The 20,650-nt window shown below is 38.7% G+C and overlaps 1 protein-coding gene across 1 annotated transcript; it reads right to left on the bottom strand.

Moving 5' to 3' along the window:
* Positions 1–13,837: 13,837 nt before the first annotated feature.
* LOC121387588 lies at positions 13,838–14,331 on the bottom strand. The gene is made up of 2 exons (XM_041518749.1): positions 14,193–14,331; positions 13,838–14,049 (listed from the first exon to the last, which is right to left on the bottom strand). The coding sequence occupies exons 1-2, from the start codon at positions 14,329–14,331 to the stop codon at positions 13,838–13,840; spliced, it is 351 nt and encodes a 116-aa protein (XP_041374683.1).
* Positions 14,332–20,650: the final 6,319 nt, after the last annotated feature.

The following is a 20,650-nucleotide window of genomic DNA, read 5'->3' as shown; positions in this document are numbered from 1 at the left end:
GTTTTTTAGCAATGGCAATGTGAAGATAGAAGCGGATTGTTTGAGAATGCGATTAAATGACTGTCATCATCGTGAATCTCGGGGCAGAGCAAGTACGTACTTATCTACCTTTTGACCTATAATTCATACTGTAAATATTTCAATAATTTTCTTTTTATATGGTATTTGACTTGCCATATACAACTGCTCTTATATATGGTATTATATATAGGCAACCTGAACTAAGATTTTAATAGCAATTTATTTTATACAAGTGCCAATAGTGGGTTAATGTCTTTAGTTTCCATTAACATAGTTAATGTTTCATGTATTAAATTCTGAAGATTCAAATTTATAAAGAACTTGATTTTTCTTCTCATTTTGACATATTTATAAGGTGCTAGGTTATATTTTAGACAAATTTGTAGTTTTATGCACAATTTAAAGTAAATTTGAAGAAAAACTTTACCAAAGAAATAATTAAATTTGTTGTCACTAGTGTGCCTTCTGTTTCTTATTTACACATAACAATAAGCTTGTTAAACATATATTTAAATCTCCAGATCAATTTGTTTTAATAATCACTTAGTTTGCTCTAATGAAGAGCATTTGAAGTTTATACTAGATTCACAATCATTGTCTGCCTTGGAGTAAGTTGATAATTTATTTTATCGCTTAAGCTGTATTGTCCAATGTTGCTAGCTACATAAAATGCCGGATTACAGATTGTAGGAATACATCCAATATACATATTGTATTCATCTGGATTAGAAAACTAATGCAACAAAATAGATGTTCGGGTAATTATGTCATTTAAAAATAGGTGGGTTTTTTCAATAATTATCAAAAATAAATGTGTGAAAGCTATGATAATTCCAGATATCACAAATTTTAAAAACTCCAACTACAGTAGGCTATAGATAAAAAATATAGTCAGGAATATTGGTGGCTGTCACTGGTCTTGATGATTCATTATGAAAATCAGCATGGCCGATGGATTTGAAATTCCCACACCTGGTAACTCGAAGGCACACACACTCAGCATAGAGGATTTCCTCCCAACACTAATGTTCAGGATATTAAGTCATTACTTCATACAGGTACATTCATGTTGGTGTTTCCTTCCATAGACAGTATGTTTTTTTTAAGATCACCAACTGTTACGGTGTTGACCACCGTTATGGCCCATGAACTTAGAAGATATGAAAAATGTGTTTTCTGGACTTTTCGTTTGCAATGATCGAAGACATTGAGTTTGATACTTTGTATATATCTTTATCATGTACTGTTACAGATCAAGGTTAACTTCCATGGCGATTTATCTATGTTTTGATAGAGCTATGACCCTTGAATTTAAGAGACAGGCCAACTTTCTGCTTTCGCGACTTCTACGACTGTCCAGTTGCTAGTCTGGGTGCTCTTTACAACTCGATTCTCGTTAATCTACGACTCATTAGTTGTTAATCCGAGCGCAACCGACGTAAGTGTGGAGTTGGGGAAATTACAAGGCAAACCGTCGAGTTGGCCAACATCGTCGTGACAGTTGACAGTAACAGACTAGCACTAATATAGCAAATGTTTGTTTGTTTTCGGGTTATTTTGAGTTGTTTTCTTATTGTTTATGTTTACATATTCGTTTCTGTTGTTTTTTTCTTCTTCTTGTACAATGTTTTAATTTTACACAAGGTATGTACTAGCAATATGTCCGTGTGTATTTTCAGTAAAGCAAGATTAACAACAAACCGTCTAAGAGTCATGTGACCACTGAGGACGCCGACTATTGGTCCACAGTGAACTTTGTGTAAAATATAACCTAGCACCTTATACATATGTCAAAATAAGAAGAAAAATCAAGTTCTTTACAAATTTGAATCTTCAGAATTTAATACATGAAAAATTAACTATGTTAATGGAAACTAAAGACATTAACCCACTATTGGCACTTGTATGCCTATATATAATACCATATTTAAGAGCAGTTAAAAAGAAATTATTGAAATCTTTACAGTATGAATTATAGGTCAAAACCAACTTTGCTAACTTTGATCCAAACTCCATTCAGAGCCATGCACAGTGATTATTGTCAAGGTCAAGGTCATTGTGAACTTGCACGGTCGAGTGACGGCTAATTAATCAACCAGTATAGTTTAATTAAATAAAATGACAAAATCATAATATTTTTTTATTATGCCACTGAATATGTGCTATAGGATGTATACTACCAAATCAAAACCCATAGACGACAATAGTAACGTATGTGGCTAAAACTCCTACCTGCTGCATAGTTTTGACATATAGTCTTAGTGAGAAATTCCGCATCATTTGTTTTTCATTAGTAGCAAGGGGTCTCTTATATGCATCATCTCACATTCAGGATAGCACATACGACGGCCTTTGATATACCAGTCGTGGTGCATGGGATGGAAAGAAAAATAGCCCAGTGGGCCAACCAACGGCTGAAGCAAACAAGAAACAAATGTGAGAAGAAATATTTTGAGACTTGTGTTGAAATATTTGATTCTGAATTTCATTCCAAAGTTTAATTTCGTTTCGTTTAAATTGTATTTTGTTTTACCAAGTTTTGTTTTTAGTCTGAATATTATAATTACTTTTTTGTTTAAACTTGTTTAAATATTATTTATTTGTTTCCTCTCGTTATATGTTTGACCCTTAACAACACATTCGATGCCATATAATCGTAATTAAAATGTGTTGAGCGCGCCTTTAAATAAAACATCCCTATCGTCATTTTCTTCTTGCACAAACCGCAAAGAAGACTTGACATTTCCAGATTAGTTCACTGAAAGAAAACTAGCACAGGACAGAGCCCTTTTAAATAACTATAGCTGTGATGACATGCACCCATGAATCACTGTCAAAACAGTGATGACATGAGGTGTTCGCGAAAGGTGAGCATACCCTGCCCCACTGGTGGCACCCGTCATGAGTAGGCTACTGTCACAACAGTTGTCAAGTCCGTTACTTCATCTAAAACAATGCCAACAAAAATTAAATAAATGTGCAAACGTTTCACAACACACTGTTTGAGCCAGCAGATTCCGTCTTTGAGAGTCACGTGGTATCCAACATGGCGGACAAGTTCTCGTGTATCCAACATGGCGGACAAGGGTTACGTGGTATGTCATATGCCGCACGAAGCGCACGTGGGAAGCATGTTTACGAGATTTTATTTGTATATAATAATGAAAAGCCATAAACAAAGACTGTTACCGGTGTTTTTAGTTTATGTTGAGCAGACATCAACGTGAGTGTGTTTTAATGAGCTGCGCGGTGGAAGTCGCACTGAACTATATAAAGAGGTTTATCCGGCGATCGGTGACGAGAGCTAGTCGCTGCCGAAGATGAATCATTTAGTGATTCTCGTTGTTTTTCTCACCGTTTGCCTTGCGTCCACGGACGGCATCTTTGGTCTATTCTTCGGCAACCGTCACAAGAAACCCCACACCAAACCAAGCAAGAGACCCGGAGGAGGACAGTGTGCCAGGTAAATATGTCAACGTTTGGTTTTTGTTTAACGACACCACTAGAGCACATTGATTAATTAATCATCGGGTATTGGATGTCAAACATTTGGTAATTCCGACTCGTAGTCAACAGAAGAAACCCGCTACATTCGGCCGTGGAGAGTGTGCCAGGTAAATATGTCAAAGTGGACGCCTCTTTCTTTGAAAAAAAGATATATTGTAGGTTAGCAAGAATTGGTATTATAGGGCTCTTCTTCTTTATTGAGATGTGTTTAACAACACCACATTGATTTGCTAATCAGCTGCTACTGGATGCCAAACATTTGGTAATTTTGACATATAGTTTTAAAGAGAAGATCCGTTTGCATTGGTATCAAGGGATCTTTTATATGCACCATCACACAGACAGGATAGTGTATGCCATGGGCTTTGGTAGACCAGTCGTTGGGCACTGGCTGGAACGAGAAATAGTCAAATGTGCCCACCAGCGGGGAATGATTCTTGATCGACCGCGCATCAGGCGAGCGGTTTAGCACGGGGCTACGTTCCGCCCACCCCCATTAAATGTCTAATCTTTAGAGTGGCACTTACGACTATCGTAAGGCTGCTGTGTGGAACATCAGTGATAGTCATCGTAAGTCACTACGATTAACTTTGTAGTACAACTATCTTCTTCTTTTTTTGTATGTGTGTTTTTTAGCAATGGCAATGTGAAGATAGAAGCGGATTGTTTGAGAATGCGATTAAATGACTGTCATCATCGTGAATCTCGGGGCAGAGCAAGTACGTACTTATCTACCTTTTGACCTATAATTCATACTGTAAATATTTCAATAATTTCTTTTTATATGGTATTTGACTTGCCATATACAACTGCTCTTATATATGGTATTATATATAGGCAACCTGAACTAAGATTTTAATAGCAATTTATTTTATACAAGTGCCAATAGTGGGTTAATGTCTTTAGTTTCCATTAACATAGTTAATGTTTCATGTATTAAATTCTGAAGATTCAAATTTATAAAGAACTTGATTTTTCTTCTCATTTTGACATATTTATAAGGTGCTAGGTTATATTTTAGACAAATTTGTAGTTTTATGCACAATTTAAAGTAAATTTGAAGAAAAACTTTACCAAAGAAATAATTAAATTTGTTGTCACTAGTGTGCCTTCTGTTCTTATTTACACATAACAATAAGCTTGTTAAACATATATTTAAATCTCCAGATCAATTTGTTTTAATAATCACTTAGTTTGCTCTAATGAAGAGCATTTGAAGTTTATACTAGATTCACAATCATTGTCTGCCTTGGAGTAAGTTGATAATTTATTTTATCGCTTAAGCTGTATTGTCCAATGTTGCTAGCTACATAAAATGCCGGATTACAGATTGTAGGAATACATCCAATATACATATTGTATTCATCTGGATTAGAAACTAATGCAACAAAATAGATGTTCGGGTAATTATGTCATTTAAAAATAGGTGGGTTTTTTCAATAATTATCAAAAATAAATGTGTGAAAGCTATGATAATTCCAGATATCACAAATTTTAAAAACTCCAACTACAGTAGGCTATAGATAAAAAATATAGTCAGGAATATTGGTGGCTGTCACTGGTCTTGATGATTCATTATGAAAATCAGCATGGCCGATGGATTTGAAATTCCCACACCTGGTAACTCGAAGGCACACACACTCAGCATAGAGGATTTCCTCCCAACACTAATGTTCAGGATATTAAGTCATTACTTCATACAGGTACATTCATGTTGGTGTTTCCTTCCATAGACAGTATGTTTTTTTTAAGATCACCAACTGTTACGGTGTTGACCACCGTTATGGCCCATGAACTTAGAAGATATGAAAATGTGTTTTCTGGACTTTTCGTTTGCAATGATCGAAGACATTGAGTTGATACTTTGTATATATCTTTATCATGTACTGTTACAGATCAAGGTTAACTTCCATGGCGATTTATCTATGTTTTGATAGAGCTATGACCCTTGAATTTAAGAGACAGGCCAACTTTCTGCTTTCGCGACTTCTACGACTGTCCAGTTGCTAGTCTGGGTGCTCTTACAACTCGATTCTCGTTAATCTACGACTCATTAGTTGTTAATCCGAGCGCAACCGACGTAAGTGTGGAGTTGGGGAAATTACAAGGCAACCGTCGAGTTGGCCAACATCGTCGTGACAGTTGACAGTAACAGACTAGCACTAATATAGCAAATGTTTGTTTGTTTTTCGGGTTATTTTGAGTTGTTTTCTTATTGTTTATGTTTACATATTCGTTTCTGTTGTTTTTTCTTCTTCTTGTACAATGTTTTAATTTTACACAAGGTATGTACTAGCAATATGTCCGTGTGTATTTTCAGTAAAGCAAGATTAACAACAAACCGTCTAAGAGTCATGTGACCACTGAGGACGCCGACTATTGGTCCACAGTGAACTTTGTGAGCTGTTGCGCTGTCCAATACGTTATGAAATAAAATCTGTTATACTTACTTTCTATAGTTTGTTATTTTCAACACGCGGCTATAGGGGATGTATCACGAGGGTCCAAGGCAAGGATATAGGGATGTATCACGTGGGTCCAAGGCGCGGATATAGGGGATGTATCACGAGGGTCCAAGGCACGGATATAGGGATATATCACGTGGGTCCAAGGCGCGGATATAGGGGATGTATCACGTGGGTCCAATGCGCGGATATAAGGGATGTATCACGTGGGTCTAAGGCGCGGATATAGGGGTTGTATCACATAGGTCCAAGGCGAGGATCGAGGGGTTCTATTACGTGGGACAAGGCGCGGATTCAGGGGATGTATCACGTGGGTCCAAGGCGCGGATATAGTGTTGTATCACATGGGTCCAAGGCGCGGATATAGGGGTTGTATCACGTGGGTTCAAGGCGCGGATATAAGGGATGTATCTCGTTGGTCTAAGGCGCGGATATAGGGGTTGTATCACGTGGGTCCAAGGCGAGGATTCAGGGGTTGTATCACGTGGGACAAGGCGCGGATATAGGGGGTGTATCACGTGGGTCCAATGCGCGGATATATAGATAAAACTACATATATGTGGTTTTCTGATTTCTGTATTCCACTCGTGTATTTCCTGCAGGAAACCCCGATGCCGCAGGCAGGAAATACACGAGTGGAATACAGAAATCAGAAAACTACATATATGTAGTTTTGTATTTATTACATACCCTAAATTCGATTTTTTTTTCCAAATAATAATTAAAAAATTGTAACACTGCTAGCTAATGATGGGGATATCTAAATTTACACAACTAGGTCAGCTGTGTTACTATGCGGACCGAAGAACCACCAATTATTACACATAGGAATATAGTTCTATTTAAACAATAAACAGAAATAAGAAAGAACGAGTGAAAAGTTACCTATAATTTTAATGATATTGTTTGAAATGCCTTTTAAAAACAATGTAATAGCTAAAATTCACGAACAATATAATATTTAATGTGCTCGTAATACGTCAGAAAACCTTCAGCGTGCCAGTTTTATCAACGAAGAAAAATGTCAAGAATTGTTCACTCAGTGTTTAAGTTGTCATCGGTGTGTTTTCTTTTATTGATGTTCATGGAATTATTCATTGCTGAAAAGTTTAAGTTTATATTAAATGTGCCTCCATAAATCATCGCTCCACTGAATAATCCGGTTGACAGTTCATTCAAGTTTTCTATGTGAGGAGAAGGTGCATGCTACGGCATTGTTGCTAAAGTCGACGACAGTCACTTTTCGCACCCTTGTTTTGGCTTCGTACACAATAAATATAGCATATCTTACCGTAATTTCACTAGAAATCCATATTTCGTAAAAGGTACAATTTTTTAATCACAAGATTTTGTTCAAACACACCTAGGTGCATTAGTAATGTTAATAAATAAATAAATTCAATAGCAATTTTACATTGGAATTTTTCCAAAAAGGAAACGTCATGTACCCAGTTTATGGTTATTGTAAGGAGATGCAAAGTGACGTCATTGGAATACTGACGTCATTTAAATTCAAAATTAGCTGTATTATTACAATGCTGCGCCACATTAAAATAAAAACTAGTCTACTAACCTTGACCCCTGTCAAATTCCTATAACAAGCAGACAACGCTGTTTACAGGTCAGTACTTGTTTTATTTTTCATAATTCTGGACAAAATATTAATTTGAAGTTTTGAAAGATGAAATAAATAAAAGGTACCTTTTGTCAAATATATCATATCACAAAATTACGGTTGGAGATGTTTTATTTATTGAATAAGAATAAGAATTGTGTACGAAGACAAAACAAGGGTCCAAAAAGTGACTGTCGTCGACCTTAACTGGATTAAAAGCTCGTTGGTTAGTAGTGGTTCCCGTATCAAGTTTTGGTATCGCGCTCATTAAATTGTAAATATTTGTCACCGTTTTCGTCTGTTTTCAGTTCAAATTTTCCACAAAATAGCATTTTAAACAAACCAAACACAAACTTTGTTTACATATCGCGAAGGGCATTCCCGGTAACCATGTGCTATAAATAGTAGCGTTGAATACGGTATAGTTCCGGCAGTTGAGTTGAATACGGAAAAGTGTATTTCATTTTTGTATTCAGGGCTGTATTTATATAGTAAGATTTAATGGGTATGTAATAAAGGGTTGTATCACATGGGTCCAAGGCGCAGATACAGGGGTTGTATCACGTGGGTCCAAGGCGCGGATATAGGGGTTATGTCGCGTGGGTCCAAAGAGCGGATACAGTGGTTGTATCGTGCGGGTCGAAGGCGCATATACAGGGGTTGTATCACGTGGGTCCAAGGCGCGGATATAGGGGTTATGTCGCGTGGGTCCAAAGAGCGGATACAGTGGTTGTATCGTGCGGGTCGAAGGCGCAGATACAGGGGTTGTATCACGTGGGTCCAAGGCGCGGATATAGGGGTTATGTCGCGTGGGTCCAAAGAGCGGATACAGTGGTTGTATCGTGCGGGTCGAAGGCGCAGATACAGGGGTTGTATCACGTGGGTCCAAGTCGCGGATACAGGGATTGGATCGTGTGGGTCCACCGCGCATACAGGGTTTTAAAAATCTTCTGTAATACGACCCACGTGGTCCGTTATAGCGGAAGAAACCCGTTGCATTTTCCTTTTTTCATTAGCAGCACACACTCTGTTATAAGTTCTTTCCTACAGACATTGCAGGACACACCGTGGCCTTTGCTATATCAAACAGATCGATATAATGACATCCAGATACACACACAGACAGACAGACAAACAAAACAGACAGACAGATCTATCAAGTTGTACCATCCGCCAATTCAATGTCACTAGTGAAGGGAAATAACTGCTTATGACATCAGTATTTGCTGACTAAAATGAGTTCCCTTTGCTTTCAATAAGTGATGAAACTCGATATTACAATTGGAAGGATGGGACGCTTTATTTAACTTCGGTGGATCCATTCCGGTGATTGTTTTGTTTTCTCTCGTTCCAACCAAACATATTAGGCTATATCTCGTTCCAGCCAGTGCTCAACAACTGGTGTAACAAAGGCTGTGGTATGTACTATCCTCTATGTGGGATGGTGTATATAAAAGATCCCTTGCTGCTAATCGGAAAGAGTAGCCCATGAAATGGCGAGAGTGGGTTTCTTCTCTCAATATATGTGTGGTCTATAACCATATGTCCGACACCATATAACCGTAAATAAAATGTGTTAAGTGCGTCGATAAATAAAACATTTCCTTCCTTCCAACTTATCAATCTCTTTTTAGTAAGCCTCCTTACATGTTTCAAGTGCAGTATTAGCTGTTACATTGATGCTAGTTCAAATTAAATTGCATGGATTTATTGCACATGTTTAATACATTTATCGCCAATGGCAGGATTGGTAGTATTAACAGGTTGTTAAAAGTTAGGTCAAAATATTGAACTTTGACCAGGTAAAATTATTTCTAGGATACTGCTACTTATTAGTACAGGTGATGTTCCGGTCTAATGCGGTGAAATGTTTCATGACTTTATGAACTCGGATTAAACTAAGATTAGTTTCTCTCGTACACTGGATATGGCGATATTTGGTCTATATAACAAAACTAGCTGTCACCACATAGACTAGTCTCTATAGTCGCTAGAAATCCTGATGCGGGTTTAATGTAGGATCGATCCCCGACGGTGGGCCCAGTGTGCTATTTCTTGTTCCAGCCAGTGTTGCATATAAATTACCCCTGGTAATCGGAAAGAGTAGCCCATTGCGTGACGCCAGCGGGATTCGTCTCTCATTATTTGTGTGTCCGATGCCATATAAAATTAATTAAAACAACATTAATTAGAATGTGATGAGTGTGTCTTCCAACTGAAACGGGCAGATGGGAAAAAGTACCCTTACAAAATAGAATATGTTCATTGTGTAATAATTACGATATCGGAGATGAGTTTCATTATATATATTTACAGGTTTGTTTTTCAAGAATGAAAGAAAGCGTTACTTACCATCTTTCTGTCAGTCTAAACCAAATATATATACATTTTATAAATTATTCAACTCTAAGAAAGCTGGTGTCCTTAGAAAACTTTCTATATTTTGTAATCTAATTATGAATACTTTCACGAGGCATGGGATTTTTTATCCAGATACCGACACCAAACCCTGAGTGAGTGCTCCGCAAGGCTCAATGGGTAGGTGTGAACCACTTGCACCGACCAGTGATCCATAACTGGTTCAACAAAGGCCATGGTTTGTGCTATCCTGCCTGTGGGAAGCGCAAATAAAAGATCCCTTGCTGCTAATCGGAAGAGTAGCCCATGAAGTGGCGACAGCGGGTTTCCTCTCAAAATCTGTGTGGTCCTTAACCATATGTCTGACGCCATATAACCGTAAATACAATGTGTTGAGTGCGTCGTTAAATAAAACGTTTCTTTCTTTATTGTATTTATGTACATTTATGTACACCCACCATACTGTATGTGTATATAACCTCATATGCCGTAGACTACGGCCTGAGTGTAAATAAAGTTCAGTTCAGTTCAGTTAAATAAAGCATTCCTTTAGACAGGATAACACATACCATAAAACATTCCTTTAGACAGGATAAAACATACCATACCATAAAACATTTCTTTAGACAGGATAACAAATACCATACCATAAAACATTATTTTAGACATGATAACACATACCATACCATAAATCATTCTTGTAGACAGAATATCACATACCATACCATAAATCATTCCTGTAGACAGAATATCACATACCATACCATAAAACATTCCTGTAGACAGAATATCACATACCATACCATAAAACATTCCTTTACACAGGATAACAAATACCATACCATAAATTATTACTTTAGACAGGATAACACACACCATGACATAAAGCATTCCTATAGTTAGAATGACACATACCTTACCATAAAGCATTCCTTTAGACAGGATAAGACATACCATACCATACCATAAGTCATTATTTTAAAGAGGATAACACATACCATACCATAAAGCATTCCTTAACACAGGATAACACATATCATACCATAACGAATTACTTTAAACAGGATAACACATACCATAACATAAAGCATTCCTTTACACAGAATAACACATACCTTACAGTAAATTATTCCTTTAGACAGGATAACACATACCATACCATAAAGCATTACTCTAGACAGGATAACACATACCATACCATAAAGCATTCCTTTAGATAACACATACCATACCATAAAGCATTCCTTTAGATAAGATAACACATACCATACTAAACAACATTACTTTAGACAGGATAACACATACCATACCATAAAGCATTACTCTAGATAAGATAACACATACCATACCATAAATCATTATTTTAAACAGGATAACACATACCATACCAAACAACATTCCTTTAGATAGGATAACACATACCATACCGTAACAAATTACTTTAGACAGGATAAAACATACCATACCAAAAAGCATTCCTTTACACAGAATAACACATACCATACGTGGGGTACTGGTTGGAACTGGGAAAACCGTAGCCCAAGTGGTAAAGCGCTCTCCTGATGCGCGGTAGGTATAGGATCGATCCCCGACGGTGGGCCCATTGGGTTATTCTATTTTTTTCCAGACAGTGCACTACGACTGGTATATTAAATACCTTGGTAATCAGCGATTACTTTTATTATTACTCATAATTATTTACTAATCTTAGATGTGTTTAGCATCAACTCTAGTAACAGTGCCTATAGTTAGAAGCAGTACTGGTCAGTGAGTAGAACTGATCTCCCATTGTCTACTATTCTCATAGTAGAACTTTTATTTCCCATGAGAAACAGGGGATCATAACGTCTGGATTATCAAATGAATGTTACCCAGGGGATGAAGACACACATTCACACAATGGTATCTATCGTGTTTACGTTACTATATATATATATATATATATATATATATATATATATATATATATATATATATATATATATATATATAATATATATATATATATATATATTTGTTTTTTTAATAAAACCCTTGCGTTCCCCTGAATGCATATACATCGTTATCACGGGTCTGAATTCAACTAAGAAACGCTTGACAATATCTTGTTTTGTCACAGGTGTGAAAGTCCACCAATGGTACCGTGGCAAACTTTCTTTTCTTTTGTCAGTGGTTACGACTGCAGACGGGCAGCCAGCCAGTCGTATCAAGCTTGATTCCATGGGCAGTCATCCTCACCCTGTCGCAGACACAACCACAAATAATTTAACTAATTAAGCAAACACATAGTTGAAAATAGTCGATCCTTGGTTTATTTTCCTTTAAAACAGCTTAAAATATTAATGTCTGATAAAAATTCCCGAAAGCTGATTTTAATAGATGTTCTACGAAACGATGCGCTTCTAATGATATCAAAATAAACACGCCCAGACCAAGATACTTGTAATTTTCACCGATACAATTGGATCCTTATAATATGGCACAAAGCAAGCATGACTGTAAATCGATTCATTAATAATAGTCATTTTTAGAATGTCAACAATTAAATGCAATGAGCAATTTGTGCACATGTATATATATGCAGATATCAATTGACGTGATGGACGACAACGTGTTTACAGACGCCGCAATGAACGTTTTGCCAACAACTGCGTCGCCCAAGTTCACAGATTCGGTGGAGGGAGTGTCATGATGTGGGGAGCCATCTCATACACCGGCAGAAGTGAACTTGTGTTCGTACAAGGCAAACTGACAGCTGTACGCTACCGGGATGACATTCTTCGCCGTCACATGCTTTCCATTTTGGATCGACAGAGAGAACTCTTTAAGCATGACAATGCCAGGCCGCATACGGCAGGTGTACCATGGATTTCCTACAGAATGAGAACATTAATGTGCTGCCATGGTCATCAAGATCGCCAGATCTCAACCCCGTTGAACATCTATGGGACGAACTGGATAGGCGTGTACGCCAGCGTGACCCGGACCCTCAGGCGCTTCCGCAACTGTCACATGCATGGCATGAAGAATGTGCTAGGATTCCACGTGTCCGGCTGCCAAGGAGATGTCGCGCAGTGATTGCTGCTGCTGGTGACCACACAAGGTACTGATTTCAGCGCCCTCCTGCGACGCTGTTTGGTGATGAAAACACCTCCACTGCCGTCAGTCCATAGCACGAACATTGTCACATACTCATGTCACATGAGACTGTGATACGATAAATAAATAACGAAATTATTCCACTTTGTATTAAAGAGATAATTCCATGAATATTTCGCCTGTGCGTTTCTTTTTTGACAGAGTATATATATATATATATATATATATATATATATATATATATATATATATATATATATATATATATACACACACCCATGCATACATACATACTACCCAGTGCCAGGTCTGCCCAGTCTTTCATGCACTTAAGCGGGATCGACCGCGTAGCTTGTAGGCCCCATGCATATGGTTCAAGAGTTAAAGAGCACCCTTTCTAGGGATAGCTTAGAACGTATCGTGGCAAGTCTGCCATTTGCGGACGATTCGATGCCATAGGTTCGAGTCCCAGTAACGGCACAGCAGATGGTGGTGTGTTGTCTTTAGATCAAAGTATTGTACTATTATGGAGGACGGTAGTGGCGCTGAAATTAGTCACAAGTGCTCGGCCTCCTGTACACGTCACAGGACTTCGTTGTATTTACTGACGTCATTCTATTGTTATTTTTTAATTAAATCAATATTTATTGTCCCACATCATATTGCAGTGTCGGGGTTGGGAGCCCCGAATCACTGGTTTATATGTACGAGGTCCGATGCAAATGAAACGAGAATGACTCTATAACTCCTTTTATTTACCAAATTAAGACAATCAACTCTGATCGCCTTCAAAATAGTTCCCTTCTGAGTTGACACACAACTGCATACGATGCTTCCACATTTCAAAGCAATTCCGTAGGTCATCTTGTGTAATGCTGCCAAGGAGTTTCGTCCTGTTTGCTTTCACCTCTTCCACAGACAAATGTGTTCCTTTCAGCATGGACTTTATCTTTGGGAACAGGTAGAAGTCGCAGAGAGCTAAATCTGGTGAATAGTGTGGGTGTTCACGTACGGTGATGCCTTTTTAAAACTAAATATTGTTTTACAGACAAAGCGTTGTGAGCTGGCGCGTTGTCTTGCTGCACAATCCACCCTTTTGTCCACAATTCTGGTAGTTTTTTCCTTACACGTTCGCGCAGTGTCGTCAAAAACATGAATATAATATAGCTGGTTTATCGTCTGGCCGCTGGGAAACAACTCTGCCATCACGATACCCTTGACATCAAAGAACACAATCAACATGGCCTTGAACTTCGAAGGACTCATCCGTGCTTTTTAGGGTCTTGCAGAGGTCAGAGTCTTCCACTGCATTGACTGTCGCTTGGTTTCCGGGTCATATGTAAATATCCAAGTTTCATCGCAGGTAATTGCATAATCTAACAAATGTCCAAACACAGTTCCTTGCGACGTCCTTTTTATTCATCTGACAGCATTTTTGGAACCATTTTTGCACAAACCTTTTCCATGTTTAATTTTTCAGTTAAAATACGTCGAACATTTTCCCTATCGAAATAAACTTCCTCAGCTATTGCTCGAATACCCAACCTTCGATCTTTCTTAATTGCATCACGCACTTTTGCAATGTATTCATTAGTAATTGTTGTGCTTGGACGACCTGGGCGGGCATTGTCTGTCACACTTTCTCTGCCTTATAGAAGTCGTTTATGCCATTCAAAAACGCATGCACAAGACATTCATATCTTCGCCATAAGCCTTGGTCAACAGCTGAAAAGTTTCGGTCGCAGATTTGTTTAGTTTCACAAGAAACTTTATGATTGCAGTTCGCCACTTTCCGACAAGAACACGGCTTTACTTGAATCAGCGTCCACTTGTAGTGAGTGAAGCGATCAACTTGAGACTTGGCCACACTGTGACAGGATGGATCATGCCCTAAAATCATCTATGTGTCTCTTCCCGCCGACTTGTAATACCCGAGTTATAGAGGCAATCTCGTTTGTGTGTGTGTGTGTGTGTGTGTGTGTGTGTGTGTGTGTGTGTGTGTGTGTGTGTGTGTCGTACCTCGTATATCCATGTTCTAAGTAACAACAAAATATGCTAAAACTATTAAAACTGACAGAAACTGATTCATACTAAAGTTCAACACACATGTACACAGTTGGACGTGGACAGTGATCTATAAGATAACTATATACGTTTATGATCCGAGATTTAACCGAAAACAGAGAAAATAGCGTATAAGAGGGAAGAGAATCAGAAGGGAGAAGATTTAGAAGACACATACGAAGGAGAAGAAGAATACTGTTAGGGATAATTAGCTTTAAAGTTACATAGAAATGACGTCACTTTTTTTGTATAAACCATCTGATGAAAATAAAAGCGTTCATGATTTAAATGGATTAATAATTGTTTTACTGTCTCTGTTGTGTTCCATTTTCCTTTGGGTTTTTTCATTTAATTTTAGGCGTAAAAGCCAGTTTATCTAACTATAGCAAGCGCTTTGCATCTTGGACATGCCTATATGCCTGTTATTATTATTATTATTACATCGCACGCTGTAAAGGTAGCTAAATAATAATGTCTGAAGCTGATGGGGGTGGGGGGGGGGGGGGTGCATATTGCGAAGATGAACATTATGTATGATTTGAGGTAATATAACTATTTTATTACATAGTATACATGTCACATCTTGTACCAGATAATAAAACGCCGTTAAACGGCATATCATTATCCGGAACACAAAGTTGATAAACCTAATAAAACCTTGTGTAAAGATCGCTGCTTGAATTTGAAATGCATTCACCTGAGTGCAGAGATCAGACATAACATAAATCATGTTTTAAAAACATTATTTTTACAAAGGCTAAAGTTTGTTTTCTTTAGCGACATCACTGGAACACATTGATTAACTGATCATCGGCAATTGGATGTCAAACATTTCGTAATTCTGACTCGTAGTCATCGGTGGAAACCCGTTACATTTTTCGTAATGCAGCAAGGGATCTTTTATATGCGCTTTCCCACAGACAGGAAAGCACATACCACGGCTTTTGACCAGTTGTGGTGCACTGGTTGTAACGAGAAAAACCCCAATGAGTTTGTCACGGGGATTCTATAATTCCCGTAACTGAATAAAACACGATTATCAAAATATCTCTCCTAACTGTATATCTATTAGATCTCTTTGTAACAGGCGGTTAAACCCTAGTATGGCTCGTCTCTAGGTATGATCAGAGATACGATCTTATATAAAGTATATATTAATATAGCACGTTTAGCTCACTAGAAACACAACAAAACACAATACACTTTGGAATCTGTATTAATCTACGCTGACAAATGTACAGCCGTAGTAGTTAATTAATAACAGCAATAATAACAACCCAGAACTGATCACTTAATTAGTTAATCTCTAGGTGTCTAGTTACACAATATGCGAATCACTTCACCGTTACACACACCCACACGTGTGATAATTGAGAAACGCTTCCAGGAGAAGTTAATTAATAAAGGAATTACAACACCATTCCTAACTGGTTAATTTTTAATTAACCCTTACTACTCGTTCAGTAACGTGTGATAATTTAGGAACGCTTCCAGGGGAACTTAATTAATAAAGGAATTACAGCTCTATTCCTAACGGGTTAATTTTTAATTACCCCTAACTACTCATTCAGTAACCTTGTAACACAGAATTAATACTGGTACCGATCACAATAAAGACAATAACCTACAGTGTACCTAGGTCGTCTAGGATGACTGGCTAAGCTTTATATTACCAAATACTCGTATAATGTTAGAACAAAAAGTCTACGATTTACTTCGTCAGATGACCGAAGACACTGTCTAAAGAATATTGGTATAATACAGTATTAAAATATTTAAAGTCACATCAATCACATCAAGGTTATACACAGAGCAGAAAATATATAATTACCAAAGTCCCGTCTGAACTAAATATATTTCGTTCAGTGGGACGACGTCCGTGATCCCCTGGAGCCTTCCTAATTCGTTCTCCTGATACCTCTAAAACACTAGCTATTTATTATAAATCAGGATTTTGTCTGGGGGTACAAGGCGGTACCTCCCCCTATCATCTGATATTCCAACTCTACTAGAGTCGGTATATTTCTCTCTGATCGTCAGACTTACTGACGCCATCGTCGCCAAATCACGGTTGTAAAAACCGCACTCGCAGAGGTATTACGTAACTACTCGCCACATGGCCTCCGCACCTGGCTAAGGGTGTGTATTGGAATGCCCGATCGCGCGAAGTATTACGTAACAAGTTGCCCAGCTAGCTAAGTGCAATTAAACTGCACACGGCCCTCTAACACAATTAAAATCGCCACAGGCGAAAACAAATTAAGAGCATGTACCGTCACACACCCCCACCTCAAAAAGGATATTTCCTCTACTCTAGGAATAGGGAAATATACTACATTAAAACAAAAATGATGCGTTAACCGACGCATACGGGCATTTATAACACATGTAATAATAAGGTGACTACCAGTAATCACACTGAGTCTCTGAGTCCCTGGTATACAAATAAAATATATATAAACAAAACAGAAATAAAGAATGTCAACACATTATCATAACGTTCAACTTCGGGACAGGGCATCAGCGATTACATTGGATGTGCCCTTGATATGTTCAATGGTAATTGGGTATTCTTGCAGAAGAAGACTCCATCTCAAACTCTCTGGTTGGAGGCTTTCATTAGGATGGTTCAGTCCGTCTTCGTCTTCTGGGAACAGCACAGCTCCAGCACCCACGTCACTGGCATCCACAGCTAGCTCGAAAGGCACTCGGTAGTCTGGTGCTGCCATCACGGGAGACGAGTAGCGCCTCTGCTTGAGGCTTCTCGCATTCACCTGACCAATGGAACTTCGTTTCCTTCTTTCTCAGCGTCGCACGTTTTCCAGGTTTTCTCCGATAGGCATGCTGTCGACGCGGTGTAGCGTTGGGTTCCAAGCGCACATCTTGGCTTAAGATATTGGTAACCGTTGGAAGGTTCTGACAAATGGAAACATTGTCTTGTTTCGACGTAGTCAGCTTTGCTCGCTGGGGGTTCAAGTCTGCTAGAATCTGGCCATTGGCCAACTTGACCTCTGCAGTCTTGACGTCATCACAGGAAATTGAGTGTCTCTCTATTTGCACCGGTCTCTCTGGAACTATCGGCAGTCTGTCAAAATAACCTTTTAGCAAATTGATGTGACAATACCTACTTTTCCTAACCCTATCAGGAGTGTTTATCATATACCCTGTCTCATTAACCCGTTTGTGCACAACATAGGGCCCGAAATACCTGTTCTGCACAGAACCCCGTTTAATGGGAAGGTACAGCAGCACCTTATCCCCTGGTTTAAATTCCCGACTCTTAGCCTTCCTATCAAACACTGATTTTATTTTGCTCTGAGCATGGCTCAGTTGCTTCCTAGCTAGTTCGGTCGCCGGCAACCTCCTATCCCTAACTCTTTTATTCCTCAATACTCTCTCAGTTAACAATGTAGTGCGAACTGCCAACAATTTTAGATCAGCCCCCTGCTCTAGAATTAACTCTTGTCTATTACAAGGTAAATCCCCTCTATCAAACACAACTGGTTCAATTCCCCTCTGCGGGAGATCAACAGGTTCCACCACATTTAATTTGTCAGTTCACTTATCTACCATTTCACTGATAACCTCATCCCCTCCAATTTCATGGCTCACACACGTATCAGACAAATCACAAATATCCTCTAGGTCCCGTGCTAACCTACTGGCCATAGCCCTAGTCTTTACACACGCAGGATAACTAATCTCATCAACCTCATTCTCTCCTACTGGTAAAGGGCTGTCTTTAATTATCAACTGGTCACATTTCGACTGACAACACTGACTAGTCGAATCATTTCCCAACAAAACTCCTATGTTTTCAACAGGCAAGTCCTTCACAACACCCATAATGACTGGTCGCGTCACAAACTTCGAACACAAGAAAACCTTATATAACCTGACAACCATATTTTCTCCAGTAACCGAGGTTAAAACCAAACTACGTCCTATGTCTGAATTTTCAATACCAGCTAAACACTCTTGCGTTATCAGACTCTGACTACACCCGGTATCTCTATAGATTGATATAGCCTTAGGACTCAATTCTTGTTTCACATCACAAACATACCAGTGGATACATACGGGTTTACTTTCTCTGCCATGGGACTAACCATTAACTCTCTCGCTAACTGAGCTGACCTCACTAAACCGACCACTTGCGCATTATCGCGTTTCCTTTTAAAACAGTCCCCGATAAGATGGTTATCCTTTTTACAGTAACTGCAGTGTGGACGAAAAGTTCGTGCATTGGCTGATAATGCAGGTCTATCCTTACTTTGCCCACCAGGTGCATTCCTGGCCTGACTAGCTGACCAACTAGATGATCTCCCCGATAGTTTACTTTCCCGGGAAAAACCTGGCTGAAATTTCTTCTTATCACCCTGTTTGTAAAGAGCTACCCGGTACTGCCTGAGCTTTGTGTATTAACACGTAATCATCTGCCACTATGCCTGCCTCCTCTATCTTTTTTGACATCACGATCCTCTAAATGAATACGTAAGCTAACTGGTAATCCATTTTTAATGTCCTGTAAGATCAAACAACTCCCGTAACTCGGTATATGACTCTACCTGATGAGAAACAACCCATTTATCAAACATCCCTGCCTTCTTAGCCACACACTCACTATAAGACTGACCCTGCGTTTTCCTCAACTCGCTATACCGTAAACGATAATCCTCAGGACGTAATTCATACGCCCTCAACACTGCCGTCTTAACTAGGTCGTACTGACTTGCTCGCTCATCACTCATTGAATTATAAGCTACACTAGCCTTCCCCTTAAACTTAGACACGGCTAACAATGTCCACTTAGACTGCGGCCAATTTAGCTGCTTAGCGGCCCGTTCAAAAAGTTGGAAGAACATGTCTACCTCCTGATCGTCAAATACAGGCACTGATCTATAAGCCTCCGACATGTTAAAACCATTTCCTGCCTCACGTCTAACTTCTTCAGTATTCAACTTTAACTCATGTTCTACTTTTAATTTTTCTAACTGGAATTCTCTATCCCTCTCTTCTCTTTCTCTCTCTCTCTCTCTCTCTCTCTCTCTATCTCTCTCTATCTCTTTCTCTATTCGCTATGTCTATCTTCTCTATTTCTCTCTCTCTTCTCTTTCTCTCTGCTCTCTCTATCTCCTCTCTCTATCTTCTCTATCCCTATCTCTATCTTCCTCTTTCTTCTCTCTCTCTCTCTTCTCTCTCCTCTCTCTCTCTCTCTCTCTCTCTCTCTCTCTCTCTCTCTCTCTCTCTCTCTCTCTTCTCTCTATCTAATGCACGTTCTCTCTTCTCTCTTTCTCTCTCTTTCTCTTCTCTTTCGTACTCAAGCTTTTTTAAAAGCTAATTGTTGTTCCACACTTAACTCATTATCTCTATCTCTGGAACAATCTCACTGTCTTCCATAACAGGCCTATCACCAAAAAACTTCCTGGATAATAATTGTCTTTATATCACCTAAGGTTTTAGCTGATGTTAAATCAATTTCCCGCTCACTCGCGATTTCAACTAACTCGGCCTTACGTGC

This window comes from Gigantopelta aegis, chromosome 13 (genome assembly GCF_016097555.1).
Source record: "Gigantopelta aegis isolate Gae_Host chromosome 13, Gae_host_genome, whole genome shotgun sequence".
Lineage (NCBI taxonomy): Eukaryota > Metazoa > Mollusca > Gastropoda > Neomphalida > Peltospiridae > Gigantopelta > Gigantopelta aegis.
The sequence above is the reverse complement of the archived record's forward strand: the minus strand, read 5'-3'. Positions and strand labels throughout refer to the sequence as shown.

What these genes read in the sequence shown, in the direction of transcription:
- LOC121387588 (XM_041518749.1), bottom strand. Translation starts at nt 14,331, where the DNA reads ATGAGTCCTTCGAAGTTCAAGGCCATGTTGATTGTGTTCTTTGATGTC. An exon ending in TGACGACACTGCGCGAACGT is followed by an intron (nt 14,050 to 14,192) that starts GTAAGGAAAAAA and finishes ACTATTCACCAG; the next exon opens with ATTTAGCTCTCTGCGACTTC.